This window comes from Triturus cristatus, chromosome 1_2, assembly GCF_964204655.1.
Source record: "Triturus cristatus chromosome 1_2, aTriCri1.1, whole genome shotgun sequence".
Lineage (NCBI taxonomy): Eukaryota > Metazoa > Chordata > Amphibia > Caudata > Salamandridae > Triturus > Triturus cristatus.
The window spans coordinates 470,838,536-470,859,153 of NC_140580.1; the positions used below are offsets into that span (position 1 = coordinate 470,838,536).

At 42.2% G+C, this 20,618-nt stretch overlaps 1 protein-coding gene across 2 annotated transcripts in view; it reads right to left on the minus strand.

The window, feature by feature from the left end:
• INPP5A (inositol polyphosphate-5-phosphatase A) overlaps positions 1-20,618 on the minus strand; it is a 1,511,403-nt gene that overhangs the window by 187,991 nt on the left and 1,302,794 nt on the right. For both annotated transcript variants that reach the window (XM_085606194.1, XM_085606193.1), the window contains exon 12: positions 3,360-3,433. In XM_085606194.1, the coding sequence (XP_085462320.1) occupies positions 3,360-3,433 (74 nt within the window). The remainder of the gene's footprint in view (positions 1-3,359; positions 3,434-20,618) is intronic.

Sequence of the window (20,618 nt, forward strand, 5' to 3'; positions counted from 1 at the left end):
CACAGAAGAGACCTAAGGAGAGCGTAGAAGAAGTGGGGGACAATTGGGGGTTGGCTCAGATCCTACCCTCTTGCGTCATCACTCGGCCGCCTTATTTGATTTCAATCAGGAAATTCAGTACATCACCTGTTTACATTGCAAAACAGGCAGGCAGGACTCCTGATACCCAGGGGCGTAACACAGGCCCCCGCAGCCCCGCAGTGCGGGAGGCCCCCAAGCTCCAAGGGGCCCCCTCAGGACAGCACTCTGGCTGCAGAGCACTTGGTCGAGCCCGGACGGGGCCCCTCCACCTGCCTCGCAGGGAGGCCCCCTCCAGTTTCGTTACGCCTGTGCTGATACCGTCAGAATACTCACTTGGGGTTATCCAGAGAGCCACAAAGCATGGAACTTACATATAACCTGCTGCAGAGTTAAGATTCTTTTTTCACTGTGAGGGTGAGGGCAAAAAATAGAGAGCCTGATGCCCGAGAGCCCTCTCAGCACCTGCTTTTTAGAACTGCAGGTGCTGAGCAGCGGAAGGACCCAGCACACTTTAACCCTGGTTAGCATCACTGTGGCAAGAACACTGACTGGTGCTGCCTAATGTACAGACGATGGCCGAAGAGCAACAGAAACAATGGGGAGATGTTGGTAGCCTGAGTGTTGCTGTGCTGATTTAGTAGTGAAGCTGCTCTGCTATGTTTGCTTTGTACACCATAGCCTCTTTGCATCCAGTGCCAAGCAGTATTATCACATGGTCACACGGGTTACAGCAGCCTGCATGATTGCAAGTGTTACATGCTGTGATATCAACAGGCAATCAGTAGCACCACTTGCTTTTCTGGAAGTAAGGCACTTGTGTGCTTCCTTGGTTCCTGCACACTGCCCCTATCAACACTCCTCCATGGAACCCCACTCAGGAGTCAACTGCTCTTGGAGAATAATTTTAAAATATTTAATCCCTACAATTTAGAAATGTGTGCTACCATTTTTGCCTTGCTTTGTAGTGTTGTGTGAGACAAACACTCAAATTAAAGTCTTGTATAGGTTTCATACATGTCCGGTATTTGTACGTTTCTCCTTCCAAGGATATGATGAGGCACTTCAATCAATGGCCATTTATAAAGCGCACAACTACCTCGCCCGAGGTGTCCCGGCGCTGAGAAACAGACTACAAAGACCAAGCAGCTAATACTACTACTACTACCCCTGCTTAAATAGCCAGGCTTTTAAGGCCTTCCTAAACTCATGTTCAGTTCTAACAAGCGCAGGTGGCTAGGCAGTGTGTTCCATAATTTGACTGTCCTTACCGTGAAGGGCCTGCCCCCATGTCGAGTCTGTGCGTATCATGGGACACTGAAGAGACGCAGCCTATTTGATCTCAAGCTCTGTTCCTGTCCATATGGGCTAAGCCTCTGCCCGAGGTAGTAAGGGCCCTTGCTGGCTACTTCATGGCCATGCAGGTCCATTGGGGCAGCGGTAGGTTCCCCGTCTAATTAGGCCCAGGGGCGGCTTTAGGGCGGGCGCCTGGTGCGGCCGCACTGGGTACTGACCTAGAGGAGGGGATCTGACCTTGGGGTGGGGGGGGGGGGGGGGTGTTCCTCAATAACTTACAATTATAGAGTTCCTTGCGTGTCCAGCTTTCAGGCAGCAATACAAATGTCAAGATAACTCTTGTGATTATTGTTACTGCTAGAGAGATAGATAGAAGTTTTGTCTAGTAGCAGTTTTGACTCTGCCCCTTCTCATTCATCTACCACATTGGTTCCTCTGCCTGCCTGCAACAGCTTGGATGGCTGTTCATAAGTGTCAACCCTCTAATCAAACCACACTTTAAAGACCATGCTTTTCAAAGGTATGTACATGCCCCACCGGCAAGAAAAACGTTTAGGCCTCAAACACCAATACAAATGCAATTGGATCGGTCACCTGAGAAATAGAAGGCTTCCATATTTGGATAGCTAGAAGTGGGCATGACCCCAACACAAATGGCTGGGGTTTAAAACATGATATTTTGCACAAAGTATTCAAAAAATAGGCTTTGGGTACAATTAACTTCTACACATGATGACACCGGTTTAGATATCCACAGAGAAAGTGACTAATGACAGCTATAGAGCAAAAGCAGGAGTTGAGCACTTTTTGCTAGTTTAGTCGAATATGTGGGAGGGGAGCATTCCATGGAATGGACACAGTGAAGTGTAATATTATGAGTGGTTACCTTAACAGTGAAAACACCCAGATTTAGGTCTGGCACATATGCTTAGGCATATCTAAATTATTTTGTAATAATTATATCTTCATTTGTGAGTGTGTAATCTTCATAAAATTAAGATAGATATCTTGTAATGACATGCATGTTCTGACTTCAGAATGTGCCTGTAATAAGATAAGCATGGCAGTACTATCTTGTAACAACTTATTGCAAGAGATGGGGATCTCACTGCAGGAGGAGGGAGCCCAGGCCATATCAACCTGGGTAGATGCTGCACACAGCAGGTCAGTAGCAGAGGGGCTGGTGGGGCTGTACACAATGAAACGTATGGCGGGAGCAGCATACTTCTAGGGCTGGAAAGGACTGTGGTTCCATTTAGCATTTCCCTCTGTTTTGTGTTGGGGGAGGGGGGGTGGGTAGAGGTGCATGAAGATATTTGAGGAAAGGTTTTGAAGACTGACGCTAGATGCTACTCAGGGCTGAATTGACCACTGTTGGCGGGAGGGGAATTAAGACATTCGTTTTTGAAGATGAATGGATTTTAATGCCTCTGTCTGCTGCTCCCCGGGTTGTTTGGTAATAGGCACAGCAAGCATAGAGAGAGAAAGAGAGATAGAAAGCAAGAGACAGGAAGGAAAGAGTGAGGGTAGAAGCAGTGGCCATTTCATTAGCTGGGGTTGCCAGCACTGCTTTTAGTTCTCAGTCTTGTCCTGCATACAGCCAGCTGGCAGAAGCAATGTAGGTGTGGAAGACAGGTAGTCAGGAATAGAGAGGGCCAAGCACAGTCATTGAGAGGCAGCAGACAAGGCAAGGACTGCTGGGGTGCACAAGGTATATGTAATAACGTACCCCTGTGTACACAATAAAGGTAGAGCAACTCACCTACAAGTTCATGCCCTTTTAACGGCACCCGTACCTCAGCCTTGTACCTTTGTATGGTCATAGTGCACCTCAATGACTTTCAATATTCTTGTAATAGAAAGCTAGGGGTACTTTATTTCATATATATTCACGGACAATGGCAAGAAAATGTAAATACAATTAATTCATACATGTGCCACTAGCTCACAAGATACTGATATTGTTTATTAACAATGCTATGGTCTAATGTATATCAACAGTTCGAGAATTTCACAATTTGATTAAAATTTGCGTTGAATCATACCTGGGTGGAAATGAGATGTCCAACTCATACAGTCTGTCTTTGAAAACGGACAATTCCTTGTCAAATTCTAAAAGCTATAAATATAAAACAAACACAAGAAAACATGATTACCTGGGGGGAAGCGAATTAAGCAGGTTTTCTTCCACGGAAACATAATGAATACAAAACACACTCTTTTTTATATTTTCCCATACCAGAAACTGATTATTATGCAAAAGCCATATACTCTGTACCATAGACTCTCTCAGTAATGCATCTCTTTATTCAAAAGTGTATAGGAGGTTTGAAGCTCTACTTTCGCCTTGCCTTTATAGAGTATGGCATTAATACAAAGATAAATGTGGGAAGATTTTTACTCACCTTTGTTATCACTAATACAGTAAACTTACAGGACCTTTTTCTGTACCACTCTAGTAAGAGCGCAATGCCTTGTAGAAAATTGCGAACCGTCTCAGTATTTAACTATGTGAGTCAATCCTCTTTGCTAATCAATACCAGATTCAAAAAGTGACTTGAAGACATTTACATTGGTTTGTTTGCAGCTACGTCAAGGCACAGCGTCGGCAGCTCTGGCCTCCCTACCTCGACACATTCACCTTCCCCAATACCCAATCTCCATTACCTAATGCTGTAAATATTGACCTGTTTATTAGCTCAGATAAGTAGGCTGGACTTATTCTTGGAGATCACAGTTAATGCTGTGTGAGTGCAAATACTGAACCATCACGAAATCGTTGATGATTTGCACCCCATAAAACGAAAAATGTGTGGTCTCCTGGCCATGTGCTTAATGTCACAGGTAACACGTGCAGAGGAGTGTACAGCAGACAGTCTCCCAGCAGATGGGAAAAGTGCCACTCCATCACTGTACACCGCAGGTTACCCTCTGATATTTAAAGGGATCCGGAAGGCCACACAAGCTAGGGTTCTCTCCAACCGAACACTCTTTTGAGGGGATCTCGCGACTCTCCACTGGGGGGGATGCAAAACATGCAAGTGTAGATAAATCCCTTTGTACACCACAATGTCTGTGTGTCCTTACCTCCTTTTTCAAATGGAGTAACGTTACTCCAAGGGAAGCGCTGTCCTTAAAATCCTCCTCCATACACCAAATCCCAAAAGGTTTTTCGGAGGATTACTAAACATCGACCACCTCCTGAGTGTCGCAAACTCATGCATTAGGGCCTCTTTAGCCTGTGCGTGCTTTCACAATAGGTGTATGGCCAAAGAATAATCTGGTTTGCATGGGGGCATAACCCAAACGAGGGAGTACGCACATATGTGTGCATGCCTGCTACAAGATAGGACACACATTCAGTGCACCAAAGAGGCCGTAGGAGACCCTCTGTAGCAGCAATCGTTTCCTCGGTGAGCAAGCTGTGCATCTGTCAGTTTGCCCAAGAGGAAGCTGCATTAATTATCTGGCCAAGGATGTGAAGAAGGTCTTTCAGAACGTGTATCGGTACTATCACAGGGCTGACGTTATTATGTTAAAATAACTTACATCTTTCTTCAAAGACAACGCGAAGCTGGCTTGTTGGAGGAAGTACGGATTCCTACAGAGATCAGATCCTACTGAATGCCATAGTAAAACTTTATACTGGATAATTGAAAAATGTCCCTGTTGGTGTGCAATCCTAGGTGGATGACCCAAACGTATATATTAAGGATCCCAAAAGCAAGAGATTCTCTAACAATGTTAAGCAGATATCATTAAGGTTTAGGTGGTAGAATTCTAGGCACATATATTTTATTCAATCTCGAGGAAAGATGGTCCTTGATGAACATCAAACTACCACCATCACTCAGCGGCTTCTTTCTCATACCACACAAAGTTACAAATCGGAGAAAACAGGGGGTTCATGTGAGTTTGTATTCTAACATTGCAGGGATGCAACTCGTCTGCTTACCGAGGGCACTGAGTGCCAAGGCACATTTGTTTTCCAAGATGAAAAAGCAAGAGCATGCAAAACATACCCAGGTCCCTATTCTGGTTTCCTATCGCTTTAAAAAAAAAATTACATCTTGCCTCAAGGGCTACAATGGAATAAATATCCCCTGCTCCTGTAGCTGGAATTCTACCAGGGCACCTCAGAGCCAGAATATGTATCTAGTGCTAAAAACAGAGTGCACTCAAAAAACGGAAGGAATACTTTATTCCAGGGAGAATGTTTTGCAATTTAATTTATGAAAATCTCCATAACCCTAACGAGGCACCAAAAGTATTTAATGACGGAAAGTATGCTATCCTGTAGGTTTTTATGTCTTGAATGGGAGTTCACTGGGATGAATATGGACTTCGACTCTGTCCCAGTCAGGAAAAAGAAAACACCACTGCAGGCTTCTATATGTGCCATGACAAGGTGTCAGCTTCCTCAGTATGGCAAATGTAGGGCACCCCAACCCATGGAGACTGTTTTTCAGAATCGGTCCTGCTGAAAGGCTTCAGGAAACTTATGTTTTTACATAAAGTCTGTCGAGCCAAATTATCGAGGCTTAAACACACATCTGAGAAAAATAATTCAGGGACGTTTAAATGGTTATCCTTTAAAGCAATTTTCTCACAAATAAATATAAATTATTGCCAGTTTGTGTGAGCTAGTGGCAAGTTCCATTTTAGAGAAACTGGTATTAAGATACGTTTTTATAAGATGTGCATTTCACAGGCACCACCGGTGTTGCCGATGTGAAAGTGCGCTTTTTCCACCTCCTCGGTGTTTGCTGAAATGCTTATCAGTAATCCACCATAAAAAGGTGCAATATTAGCCCGCCCTTTCCGCCTCCCGGGCCCTTTCAGACACAGTTTACAAACTCTGCTGATAAAATCAGTATCAATTCTATACCAGACATGAGTGTTAACTGTAACAGTAGCAGCAGGAATCCGATCTACCCCCATACAGCCATCACAAAGAATTCAGTGATAAGTCTTTAGTGATTTCCACTTTATGTACCGTTGGGGATAAAACGCACGCGCGAAAGTCTTCCTTATTACATATATGTATATTTTTTTGCAGATTTATATAGCACGAACTCGACCCGAAGGTATTAGAGCGCTTTACATGTGCACCAGTTACGTTACACAATGACATATTCATATTTTTTGGGTAGGCGCGGGGAGATTAAGTGATTTGCCCAGAATCACAGGATGCTGCGCCGATTCCGAGGCTTGAACCTGGTTCCCCAGGTCCAAAGTAGGCCTGGGCGGTAAATTCCGTTCCGTTCGCGGAATTTGCGGAATTTGGGTAATTTCGCGTTCCGCGGAGAACGCGAAATTGCCCAAAAATCTGCGTTCCGCGACTTCGCGAAATTTTTTGCTTGTTCGCGTTCTCAATATGCGTGTTCGCGAGATATTTCACCCCGAGCACGCAAACAGCGATCGCAAACAGGAAAAAAGTATCGCGAACAAGCAATTCCGCGTGTTCGCGGAATTTCTGCGTGCTCGCGAAGATTTTTTACCGTTTCGCGGAGATTTGCGTAACGCGATTACGCAAATTCCGCCCACCCCTAGTCCAAAGTCGGCAGCTCTAGCCGTAAGGCCACAACTGTGCTTCAAATTCGTTCGAAAAAGACAAGGCTAATACCCCGCCTGGCACACAATAACCACTCTGACAGGACACCGGTGACCTCATATCGCAGCTAGTCACTCAGTAAAGCTAATGTGCGACTGAATAAGTGAGTGAAAAAGCTCATCATCACCGGTCTGACTGACCACCGCCGCGTGCCTGCGCCATTTTCGATCCTGACAAGCACGTCATTAGACCAGCACCCTCCGCGGCGACGGCGGCGTGTTTACACACTGTTCATTAATCATGTCCATCTCACAGCTGCGCTGATACCATTGTATGAGTGGCAGAGGTTCGGCATGAAATTAGATTGTGTCCCTCCGCCGCCTCATAAATCATCCCTGAAACGTGCAATTAGCAGCTACTTGTACACATTAATTATCTGTGTGAAAAGCAGCTACCTGAACCTCCAGGACTGTTGACTGGGATCTTCCCTCCTGGCCCACCCGTCTCCACTTCAATAGCGAAGTTTACTACCGTATGTCACAGTGTGTACGCGCAGGCATCTATTTTGTTGCAGGTTGCCATGTGTGCACTTATCTGCCTGATGGAAACGTTGGTTCAACATTAGTTGCTTCCTCAAATAAACAACACCTGTAAAGGTGCATTTTTTCCCGTAAAGTCTACAAGGCCTGCCGGGAAAAGCGGAGGAAGGATGAGGAAAGGGCGGGGGTTGCGTATGTTTTGAATACAGGAAGCAACATTTTAAATATCAGTAGCAAAACTTCAACACATTTTGCATAGAGTCGATGGTTTATCTGAACAAATTGCACAAGTATCACACATTTTCAATGAATGCGTCTCCCCAGCATTTAAAACAAATAGATTCGCATTATATAGTTCGAAAGGCCAGATCTGTGCATACACAGCTTTAAATCACATGGCAAACATCTAACTGAAGTCTACTGGAATTCTTTCATAAATGGTCATCTGCCGGATTCTTTCATGCCGTTTGAGGCAGTTATAGAACATATGAAATTCAGATCTAGAACTAGGTCTTGCTCATAAATTGATCAGCTTAAAGAGGGCTTTTTAGCAACAGGGCTCAACAGATACAGGGAGTCAGGAAACTCATTCAAGAAGAAAGGTCTCATTACCTCAATACACTGGAGATTTGCATCTTTCATTGAAGAACACAAAAAATCTGGACACAAACGTAGGCCCCTCACATTTGTGGTTCTCAATGGCTAGACCAGTCAGGGAAACCTAAATGTTCCCATACATTTCTTTTTTAAATTTAGCACTTACCAATTAATATCCTGGAAAGTTTGCCAGCACATCTGAATTCCAGTATTAATTAATGTATTTTGGTGAACCAAATCCCACACATTTTTAGAAAAAATGTCTCATAAGCAAGAGCAAGCTGACTTAATTTGACAGATTTTAAAAATATCCATTCAGAGTTAAGCAAACATGTTAATTTCCTTTTGCCAGTGGAATTTTGTTCAAAATATACAGCAAAGGTGGTCTCATAACTTTATGTGAGACTGTGTGAAGTGGAGTCCAGAGGGAAGGTTGAGTTCCATTATAAATGAAACCAGGAGGGTATCTCTCAAGATGCACAATTCCGGAGGAATTTGTCCATAAATGCCAGTGTTAAATATCACACACAATATTTTCCGACTCTATATCACAACTTTTTTATGCCTGGAAAGTTCAATAAAATCTCCAAACAGAAAACATATTGCTGCTTGATGTGATAATGCGGATGGTTTTCACATGTTCAATAAGTACCCTAAGAGCGCATCACTTCAGCATGAGATTTCTGCCTTTGTTGATTACATCATTGAACTTAAACTGGATTTTGACAGAGTAGCTTTAATTTTTGGACTATCTGCAACCCTAAGAACCAGCCTACATTAAATCAAACTCTGTTGATGCTGGCCACAAATAACTTAAAAATCAAGATCCTGAGGCAACGGAAGGCAGACGCACATCCAGTACTCTATGTATGGCTGAAAGAAGTCCGTGGTGCCCTTAATACGGAATTGATGCTAGCTATATGATCGAAAAATATGAAAGAACCAGGCCCTGTGGGGGAAGAGAGATGAAATGATCATGCATTACATTAATTAATCACATCTGTAGGGTAAGTAATAAAGTGTAGGGAAGATGGTGTGAAGGCACTTTTATACCACATTTTGCTTTGTGCAGCTGACTCTGGACTAACCCTCTCATTTGTTTTTCAGTCACAAAAATGTTAGGCGATGTAATACAATTTTTCAACAACACTTAGTGGCCCTAATTAATCCTGGTACTAAAAATCTCAGTACCTGTGTTTTCATCAATTCGGTAATGAATATCACGCAAGGGTGTCCAATGAAAGAGGTGTATCACTTTCCCATTTAAATGTAAGGATTCCTTGTTCATGAGACAGGCCTTCACAGATGTTACAGCTGTGCCTTCCTGAACAGATAGTCCCGCAGAGTACGCGTGTGAGGATTTCCAAAATTAAAAGACTATCATATTTGGTTGATCAAACTTAAGTGTCTTTGCCACTGTGATTTTGTATTGATTTTTAATGAACTTGATAATTAGTGGCAGTCATGGAAATGAATCATCCATATCCAAGGTACTTTGGATAAAATGTCACTCTCTCAACCGTGAACATGAGTATTGGGTTTTTGCTGATGTTATTTTAACTAGAGGAACAACATAACCACAGAACATTCCTCAGCCAATCTGCAGTTCATAGAAGGTCCACATAGTAAAGAGATGGTTTATGAGGGCAGGTTCTTCTGAAACTACATTAGCACCAAAGGCCTTTTTCCTGCACTATTCTCAGAAATTGAGGGTAGCCAAAGAAGGAAAAAGAAATCCCATGAACCCAACGTAGAAAGTGTATGTGTTCGCACACAATTATAATGTATGCTAACTGTCCCGAAGCACAAGTTCAAGACACTGTTTGGCTTGAACTACTTTTAACAATCTTCTCCACATGTATAAAAGGAAACTATTCACCCCTCTTTAAAGAGAAGGGAAGCTCCATCCCCCATAGCCAACTTGAATAGCACCACCAGTCCCTGACCTGGCAATGTTTTCCAATTATTTGTTTTCCGCTGCTCATGCACCATTGTGTACACTCATCTCACCTACTTATCATCTGCTCTAGCATATTCTAAAAAAGGTGCATGATATGGCTGATACGGACATCTGGATATGTCCAGAGTAGTTACAACCTTTCAGCATTCTGTCTCTGGGAGGCAGGATGAAAGACAGGGACCACACAAAGTTTCAAGGGAATGAGAAAAGAAGTACCAACAGCAAATTATACTAGACGGCAGGGAGCACCATGCACAGGAGCATGAATGGCAGATGGTGATCGGCACTGTAATTACGTTTGCAATGGCAATCTACTGAGATACTCTCCTATTTTCAATGCATCCCTAGCCTCCCATTGCAGCTCATTTCCCTTCCACTTCTTCTCTGCTATTCTAGTTGCCTCACCTGCTTCCCCTCCTCTACTGACCTTCACCAACAGTGCAGCCACCTCTTCCTCCTCCATAATACCCTGCCCTGCTTCCCTCCTCCTGTGCTGTCACCTTCTTGTCTTCTCCTGTCCCTTCGCAGGGTGTATGATGTACCCCTATTTTCCACCTCTCTAAGTTGTCCTTGTTCTCAGGAGGGGGTGGGGCACAGTGAAACTTTTAGTTTGTTTAACCAACATCAAAGGTGGACAATGCACTGGTTCAATTTGTCTTCCAAGTGTGTCTCCATGGAAAATCTGTTCAAGGTAGCCGTGATCCAGAAATGCTGTCCCAGTCTGGGCTCTTAACCACCTGCACTGCCCAAGGTGTAGATGTTGCAGGGACACACAGTCCAAACACATTGTTTAACTTTTAATTAGATACTGTATATCAAGAACAAAAAAGTTTGGGGACTCTGAGTCTAGCGAAGAGAGAGTGAAGGCCCCCATCCCTTGGGACCTTTGAAACTTTACTTTCATTATGGCTGCAAAATATTTTTTTTAAAGGTTAATGATTTGGGTTAAATGGGGGAGGGGGAGGTGTGCGGAGGATCCTCTATAGATGATTTACACGTCTCCTCAAAGGAGGAGAGGTTGTTTCTTTCGTCAGGTCACAGAGATAGATTAACAGGGCATTGCAATATATCCTTGGACAAGCAATACACTCTGCCAGGAGCTACACTCGCTTGAATCTGGATGAGAATGGTCTGGTAGCTTGTTGCTCCTCATCAGTAGGTTGCCCTTCTCCACTCTGCCTCTTGCTGTTGGTTTATCAACTCCTGTAAGATTCACAATCTTTAATTAGGAACTGCCAATACTTCCAAGGTTTTTGCCTGCCCTTTGTGGCTTTTTCTTCCTAACTGGGACCCTCTCCAGAAGACACTTGTTACATTTTCACAAGTATATTAAGTACAGGGTTGCGCCACGGCTACTAGAAGAAGTCACACGGTCCTTGAGTAATCAAGAAGGACACTAGTCATTCTAGTCCTTGATAGGTGTCTAGGATCAGTTGCCAGGGACCTAGCTGAGTTTGGATTTTCAAGGGCGATATTGTCACTCACCATAATGATATCTTTTAGCATCTTAGTAATTCATTTTCACAGGTCATGAAAGTGAATTAAAGCTGTCAAGTGACCTGATCCAGGCTGAAGCAATTGTGTGGGCCTCATGGACTGTATTCTTTGTCCAAGGTTCTCTAAAAAGGCTATTTCCTTCCAGTCCTGTGAAATGATGAAAGAAGCACACTTTCATGCACTCTACAGATATGGAAGTTACCAATGCAGTATCCGGCACAATTTCAACACCCCTTTTACCTAGGTAATTTAACTTCTAAACCAATATTTTGCAGCCAATAAAAAAACAAAGACCCAAAGTCAAGGGGACCTCCATGATCTCTTCTCTAGGCTCTGAACCTACAAAGGTTTTCCTTTTTAATAAATGCTATTTGATTCTCCGTTAAATTATGCATTTTTTTTTCTTTGTGCCTCTGCAAAGCCTCCAGCTGGGGCGATGGAAACGTTTAAGAGTCCAGCACATCTGAGTCTCTTTTATAGAAAACAACTGTGAGATATGGTTCAGGGCTGGAGCAATGCATACTTTGAACTTCCAAAATGTGGAGTAGATAAACACTGTTCTACAAACATAAAAAGCTGTTTCTCAAGGGTATTGGCTGTTGCACAACAGTTCTAGATTCCCTTGAAAGCACAATGTTAAATTTTATTTTGTATCTTGGAAAGTAGAAAGTTTAATCAAGGTTGTTCAAATAAATGTAACCCATACTTTTTGTACAAACCTTTTGGGGTTATGTATATTCTTCTGGGAGAGAGTGGGGTCCACGTTGCACCAGACCAAAGCCTTAGTCAGGTGTAGAATGGTCGTGTCAAGCTGTCACCTAATATTTCTAGATTGTTTCTCCTTACGGGCTTCCTAACCTACCCTGTCACCTAGTCTTGTCGCAATCTCTAACTTTTGTTGTGGAAGTGACGGTGCAGGTCTGTTAATCACAGTGAGAAAACGTTCCCTTCTATCCTTCATTCAGGTGGCCATCTCTTGAAATTGGCTACCTTGTAGGACATCTAGGCTGGTTCATGGCCTGCAACGTGGACAGAGAACAGAACAGAACCTGGAAAAGAGTAGTAGACTGAGCTGGTGCCTAACCCACCCACAGGGTGGATGACCCTAATGGTGACCTGCATGTCACCCACACTTACTATTTTTCTCATGCAGTTCCCTGCACTTTTACACTTTCAAGTTTACAGCAAGTCTAACCTCGGGAATGGTGATGGGGATTAGGTCAGTTGAAGGGATCACACTCCAGCGTGTCAGGCGAAGTCAAGTGCCTACCTGCCAGGTTCTTGTTATTCCCCATAGCTGTGGGATGCCCTGTCTAGCACCCCCTTCACTAGGAATGCGCCCATCTTACTGCGAGTTACCTCAGAAGGCAATGTACGGCACCAAAAGAGCTTGCTTCCCTACACATTCACTATTCTAACAATGCCATACATGTCAGTGCATTCCCCTGCTCGCCGCTCACTCTATGTAGATGGCCCCTTAGGCTCAGAAACATATACTGTCTATGCAAGTCATACTCAGTTTGCCTTCTTGCTTTGTAATGCAAACACTGTAAAACATTTTAAAAGACGAGATTTTTACAAGCCTTAGAACCTCCAAAGCAGATCATTAACACCTTTACAATGGCTATTAGACATTTAACAGAAAACTTTGCTTTTCTTAAGGCTCACACTCTGGAGAATGGGCCAGGGCCCCAGCACTGCCCAGAAGTACCTTTACGCTTGATGTCAAAGAATGTATGCCCAGGATCACACCCCAACTCTTGGATAAGCTCAATTCTTAATTTTCCAAATTTGAGGCAGAAGGTATTTTGCATGTGTTCCTAATCGCATAACAACAAAGAAGCCCTCTTCTGCTGTGGATAATAGGATCTAACCATTTCAGAGTGGAAGGCATCCACCGTGTTTCCCTTGACTACAGCAAACTGCGTAATGCGTTCACTCCATAATGACATGCTCTGCCTTTTACAGCAGTAGTTGCTGTCAGTCGCCAAATCACTTGCCAGGATCCTGAACACATCCCCTGTTTTCCCGCTAAGGAGAGCAGGCAGAGGTGACATAAGGGAGTGCGCACTCCTCTCACAAGCTTGCTTGGGGTTTAATCACTGATGTTGTACAAGACAAAGGTGAAAAGAGGCCATGACAGTTTACTTATTTAAGAGCTGAAGTGGGGTCTAAGGAGGGGAAACAGTCTACACTCATGGTTGACAGATGCAGCAGTCAGTGCTGTTATTAAATAATAATTTGCATCTAAAACTGGTAAATTGATTCCAGCATCTCTGCAGGGGTCCACGACAGGTTACAAATGAGCACCATTGCACTACAGTCGCTGGTACCTCCTCCTGATAGGGAGGGAGGAAGGAAGAGGAAAGCAATACCACAGTCAGGCCCAGAGAGACTGAATATGAATGACTGTTACTGGGTAACATGTACGTAGCAGAGGTACGTCTCACGTCTCTAGTCATTCACCTGCTGCTTGCCTATACAAATATATCCTATCCAAGTATTTCTTTCAAAAGAATATTTATGGCGTTGGAGGGGCATTCCCGCCCACAGAAGCTAAGGCTGCGAATCTGATCTACACACATATTGCAGCGTAACCAATGAAAGAAGGACTAGACTACGCGCGCAACTTGCTAGACAAGAAGAGCTCGCGCCAAACGTGTTTGAAGAGGATTGGGTGGCATTGCTCATACAGAACCTCCCTTAACCTTTTACAGAGACCAATATGTTAAATTCTGGACCACCAGATTAGGGAAATTAGGGTAACCAATGCTTTGTGCCACATGTAGGGAGCATCTTTAAGGCCTTGTACTACTTAGATTTAAGAAAATACAGGGAACCCCAAGCACCTGCATCACACCAATGTTGTTTATTTGGGGGTATCGCACCAATATGTTACATCGTATTAGACTGGTCTGGGGAATCCGCCTCACAAGTGGCCGTGGATAATTTGAAATCTGTAATTCTGTATCCAAACCATCAATGTGCCACTAAAGGAGCACAGACTGCTGCACAAGAAGACTATAGACAGGAGCCCAGAGCTCTCAGCCAGTGCAATGGGACCTGCATCTCCATGGCGGCACAGCTCTCCAGAGACAACACAAGAATGTTGGCTCAAGAGCTGTCCTCAGAGGAAGTAAACAAACCTTCCTCAGCTGCTACAAAAGCAACATCTCAAAGCCATCTGTGGTGTATTTGGTGCAAGTTCTTTGACTAAATACTCCATTACCTTCCATGAAGTCCTGCGCCTAACTATATCAAGCGCCTGACTCTTTCAAATTTCCTGTTCTTTCCAGCTCCACTCTCTCTTTCCCCCTCCCTCCTGTTGCTTCTCACTCCATCACACTGACTTCCTTCGCAGCTGACTTCCACAAATACTCATGAGTACTATGTTTGCAGAAAGTACCCCGAGCCATCATGTCTACTTGTATACTTTTTGCTACGTTCCCAATATTTAACATTCAATAAACAATTTCATTAAAAAACTGAAAATGTCAGTAAATAGGAGGGAGAAGGCATCTTTGACAGTGTAGAGAAAAGCTGTACCAGATTAGCAGACCGTAGGGCAATGGTATTGTGTAATAAATGGTTTAAAAAATAATGGCTAGTGAGATGGAAGTAGAGAGAGCTGAAAGGGTGGACGAGAGCAGCAACTGGATAGAATTCTCCTACAGCATATATCTGGGATGTGCCAGTGAAATGCATGATGGATGCAGATGATACTATTTATATTTATGTACCTAAAGTGTTTTACATAGTGCTACATATCAGCTAAGCCACGTCAGAGAACTGGATAAGATTGAAAAGAAAACATACATTAGGAAGTTTTGACTGTAGGCAACTTACAGTCTAGCCCGATCTACGTGTTATGTCTTATGCATGTGCGAAATCACATACTTTTTCTCCTAAATTGTGGTTAGCCAGAATGGTGCATATTTTTTTTTTTTTACCTAGGCATGCCCCTCATGCAAAAAAGTCTTGTAAGATACAGGCAAGAGACTGGTTCGAGCAGAAAACGACTCACAGCAAGATTGTTTCTGTGCGAACCGGTCTTCCACCGCTATCTAGGAACATTCTTTTAAGCAAGGTGCACACTTGGAAAAGAACACTGAAAAGTGAACTTCAAGAAATTATTTGAATTTCACATAAGGCGAAATTCTGGATTTTTGTGATTTTACTGGTTTAATGAAAGCTGGATCTGCTTAGATGCTCCTGTGCTGGAGTTTAAATTAGTCAAATGCCTGGCTAAAAAAGATTGGCTTTCCTGAATTTAAGGTAATCAGCCTCTGTTTGAACTCAAAGGATCAGGTTTCTCCATAGGCTTGATCCGTGGAATCCCCTTGATCTTTTGCTCGAACTTTAGTTTGTTGAAGGAGTGTTGTTGGATAAAAGGAGCCAAGGAGGAATGCAAATTCATGGCTGGAGTGTAATGACACCCCAAAGTTTGAAGGCAGGGAGGACCTTTAGCCCAATATACTTTGTTCATAAAGCAGTCGGTTTTGAATTGACTCTAAACTCAAATGAGAGTCAATGGAGAGCTTTCATGGCTCACTTAATCTGGTAAATCTGCTTCTTTACCAAGGTTAAATCCTTCCTCCTTTTAGAAAGCAAAATGTATCCCGGGAGAAGCACGAATGTGATTTTTTTTCCATGTAACTTGCAATCCTGATTTGGCCAGCCTAAGATTCCCTCATAAATTGAAATAAAGACCTCTGTCACGATAATCTAGATGAGCCTTAACCTCAGCAATGGTAAAAATCATGTACGGCTAGTCTGAAGAAGCTGGTTAACGAGGAGCTATACATTAATTCCCTTAATGGCGCTGTTGATTTATGTGGTAATGGTGAAGTCTAAATCGAAAATCATCCCAAAAGCTCTGCGGTGTTGAGATGTGATGAGTGAAGGGCCTAGATTTAGAGGACATTCAAATGTGGCGGGAGCTCTCCAACTAGTTTAGGAAATCAATCTTTGCTCCGTTGATATAAATGGAACTGTCCTTCCCCCAGAAGTAATCACGATGGATGCTCTGAAGAGACCTGAAATTTCACATATGGATTAGTTGCGATTCATAAATAGCTGTTTTGTCTTGGTATGCCATTTGGGTGAATTACAGTGTTATTGTGATCTGTAACTGCTTGAATCACAAATAAACTGCAGGCTCTTGTCAGAAGTTGTATTCTAAAAGTAGTTTGTAGTTTGTGGTTAAAGGAGCAAAATGTCATGAATTGCCGCCCTGTTATATTGTACTGTGCTGGTTTGACCGCTGGTTCAAATCACAAACTAACCATCTGTGTATTTGTCCTCCTTGGGTGAAAAGATGGAAAATGACTACTGATTAATATCTTATAGGATTATGCAGCCTTTAACATTTTGTGTGGTGGCAAATTTAAGAGTAAACTATGTCAAATCTGACTTTGCTGTAACACGGTATCTTACTTCAAACAAGACAGAGTGCCAGAACAGATGGTTGTAAAATAATATTAATAATAATCATAATAACATTATTAAAGCACGACTGATACCCTAGGGTGTCCTGGCGCTGAGCACTGCCTAATTGGTTGCTATGGATAAAATGACTATACAGTAAACAGCCAGGGTTCAGCCACTTCCTAAAGGAGAGGAGCTTGGTTGCATTTTTCAGGTGGAATGGTAGATTGTTCCAGTATTTTGCGGTGCAAGTGATGAAGCTCCTGCCACCCCAGCTGGCTGTTTTGCAAGGGGGAGCAATAACTCGTTTAGCTTCTGTAGAATGCAAAGTTCTTCTAGGAACGTACCATTTGAGCCGTTGGTTCAAGTAGTCGGGGCCTGCTCCCTTTAGGGCCTTAAAGACCGTACAGAAGGTTTTAAACTGCACCTGCTGTTTTACTGGGAGCCAGTGAAGATGTCTAAGTCCCTCCTTGACCGACTCAAACCTGGGTGTACCCGTCAAAAGCCTAGCTTTCGCCGGGTACAAGAAGTTGAGATCTTCAACTGTAAGTGTAGAAGGTCATCTCCTGCGCAACTGTGAAAAGGAGTACAAAGACAATCCCTTGTATTTTTTCAGCGTAACTGTGTATCCTCACTAAGAAGAAACTAATGCACGTCTGTATAATGCACAATTGTGATTATTATACTGTGCCAATGATGGCTGATAGGCAACTATACTCTTTGATAGGCCTAAATTTGGATTTGATGTTTTTTCAGATTGCATTGGACTGTTGCACAGATTGTCCACAATAACTAGGATCATGATTGACTGCCTATATATATTTGCATACATTTTGATTCACAAAAACCAGGAAGGATAAATCCATGACAGTATGCCAATGACATTGATACTTTCATTCAATTCAAAGAACTTTATTAGGTTACTATAAAAAATAACCATAAAAGCACAGTACATGTATCATACAATTAAAACTCGCTAAAGAGATATACAAAACCACAACTGTATTAAATACTTTCATTCATGTTTCAGATAGTACAAGAGGTAAATCCTCTAGGACTCTGATTAAACTAAACATTTTACATAATCAGAGGATTTTCTTTCTTGGTAGCATGAGACAAAAGTCCATGCTAGTGACTGGTGATAAAATACACCCCAATGGTGAAGCAGGAACAGAGCTGGTCGAGGAGGTCGATTAATTTGCCTAGAAATCTAGAACCAGGAATAAAAAGAGGCAAGCATCAAGAATAACCAGTGATCATCCTACCTTGAAGCCAGCAAGGCACAGAAGCATATAAATGCGTTCACTATAGACCTTGAAGGACATATGGTCAGAACCTGTCAGGCTATTTGATTGCACAATCATTTTAGCAGAATCTCACAGTAGCACGACAATACAATTTGTTTACCAACATTTATTGTCCTTTGGACCAGTATTGCACAACCGAAGATTCTTTAAGGCTTCCTGCTTTTTGACCACTTCTGAATCTTTCTTGCTTGTCCAATGCCCAGTTGATATCGGCCTGTGACAAGATGATCTTATAAATTAATTCAGGTTTTGATTCTGATCTATGCAGCCCTCCCTATCGCGAATAGATTTCTTTCTTCTTAAGAGGGATAAGTATATTATTCTTTAAGAATCTCTTGAATTTTTGGAAAAGCTGCTCCCCTAGCAGCTTCTGTTGAAAATGAACAGAGGATGTGCTTACATGTGATCCCTATTAAACAAACTGAATTTCAAAATTGTTATTTTTGGATGCCAACCACTGTACTGAGCAAAAGCAATATGCAGTTACTGCTTTTGCAAAATAATGATAATCAAATGCAATCAACAAATGAAGATATGGAAGTGTTACTATCAAGTAAATAATGTCTTCTCGGTCTTTAAATGCTTTGAAATATCCCAGTATAATTTGCTCTTGCTAGGTTTAGAAACATTATCAGTATCTGTGTGCATCTTGCCTGTCTTGGAGGCAACCATTTGTGCAGTGCATTTTCATAGCCAGTGCATCAATTAGTAACTTGCTATAATCTTCAATTAAAATGGAAGTTTAAATTAAAAGGCTTTATTTTACAATTTAATGTATGTAAATTAAAACTATACATTTCAATTTATGAAGGACAAGAACATTTAAGAAAAAAATTAGACACAAGCAAAAAAGGGGATTAAAATACATCAGATTGCAAAGATTTTTAAAATTATGAACACCTTATTGTCTCTGATCCTAGGCAGGAGGCTTTCCCATTCTTGGCTGTGAGAATTGAGAAACCACATACCCCAATTCCAGAATTATGTATCCTAGGCAGGCAAGCGAACCTCTTTCTGAGAATCAGAAAGCACAGCTAATTTTGCTTATAATGCAATCAAAACAAAACTTAATTTGTTTGTGGTATGGCTAAAGGAAGGGTAATTAATTTCAAGCACCCGGCTTTAGTTATCACAGAGTAAAGAGTGATAGAGCAGATTGGGAAAAAAAACAGGGGTCTGGCCATTAAGAAGATGAACATACAGAAATAAATAGAAATATACATATTTACATGGGTTATAAGAGCATGCATAGTTATATAGGTCACATAGAGGTTCTGTAATGCAAGAAATTGTGCAGAAGCCCACACAAAGCAACGCACCTAGCAGGAATCTTGCCCACTTTAAATAATGCACAGCCTTAATGAAAGTCAGTGCATACCACTGATAATAGAGGCTATGTGATCAATTCAGGAGAGACACACATATACATTATTATTTATTCATTACTAATAATAACTTACACTGTTTATCCATTATGGGCGTTTGCACCCAATATAGCACCCAGCCTTGTAAAATTATGATTTACTTGTATATTTAATGGGAACTGCAACAGGAAAAAACGATCAATTTCACACCTCTGCACCAAGTCCCTTGGTTATGCATTTTATTTATTATGCCATGCAGAGGAATTAGATAGCCTAAAAGTCTGCAGCAAATCAGGGGCCTTCATGGGTCCCATGAGGATGTCTAATTATCTGGAAGATGGAGAGGTAGCACATGGTAGCCAGCATCAGAGAGCCTTCCACAATCTTCCCTGTACACAACAAAGTTACCATGACAAGAGTCTACAGCATTCACTGACCTCCGACTATAAATGATAAGCAGTTCCTACCTCAAACTATTTATTTTAAAGTTCAATGGAATGGGAATTTCAAAAGGAGGAGGGAGAACATGTTTTTCCCGAAGGAGGCCCTGTTTGGGATTTGATGAAAATCTATCCTATGGATGTATTGAATGGCCAAAGTTTAATACAATACAGATAACCAGCAGACGCTTCAGCTTGTACTGACCTCTCCTCTTATGTGTCTCAGATACTATGTCCAAGTAGTTTGTCTTTGAATCTGTTTAAAATTTAAGTAGGTGCTGCTACACCCTAAGAGTGTTTTGGTCAAAAGAGTCTATGGTCAAGGACTCTGACTTGAACATTCTAACAGACATAAACCCATGTGTCACCCCTGTACAGACAACACTATATAATATAGCCTCCAATCCCACCACCCTACCCTTATGGATGAGGCACCTGACTGCGAATACGATAAGACCAAGTAGTATTCTCTTCTTCAAATGGTAAAGATTATATTACTGTGTAACTATTTTTGTACTCTTCCATTTGATTTTACAGTCATAACCACTTTTTAAAATGCAGGAAATTAAAACCATAATCATATTTCAAGGTATTTACCAGAGTCTCTATTCTTCTTTTG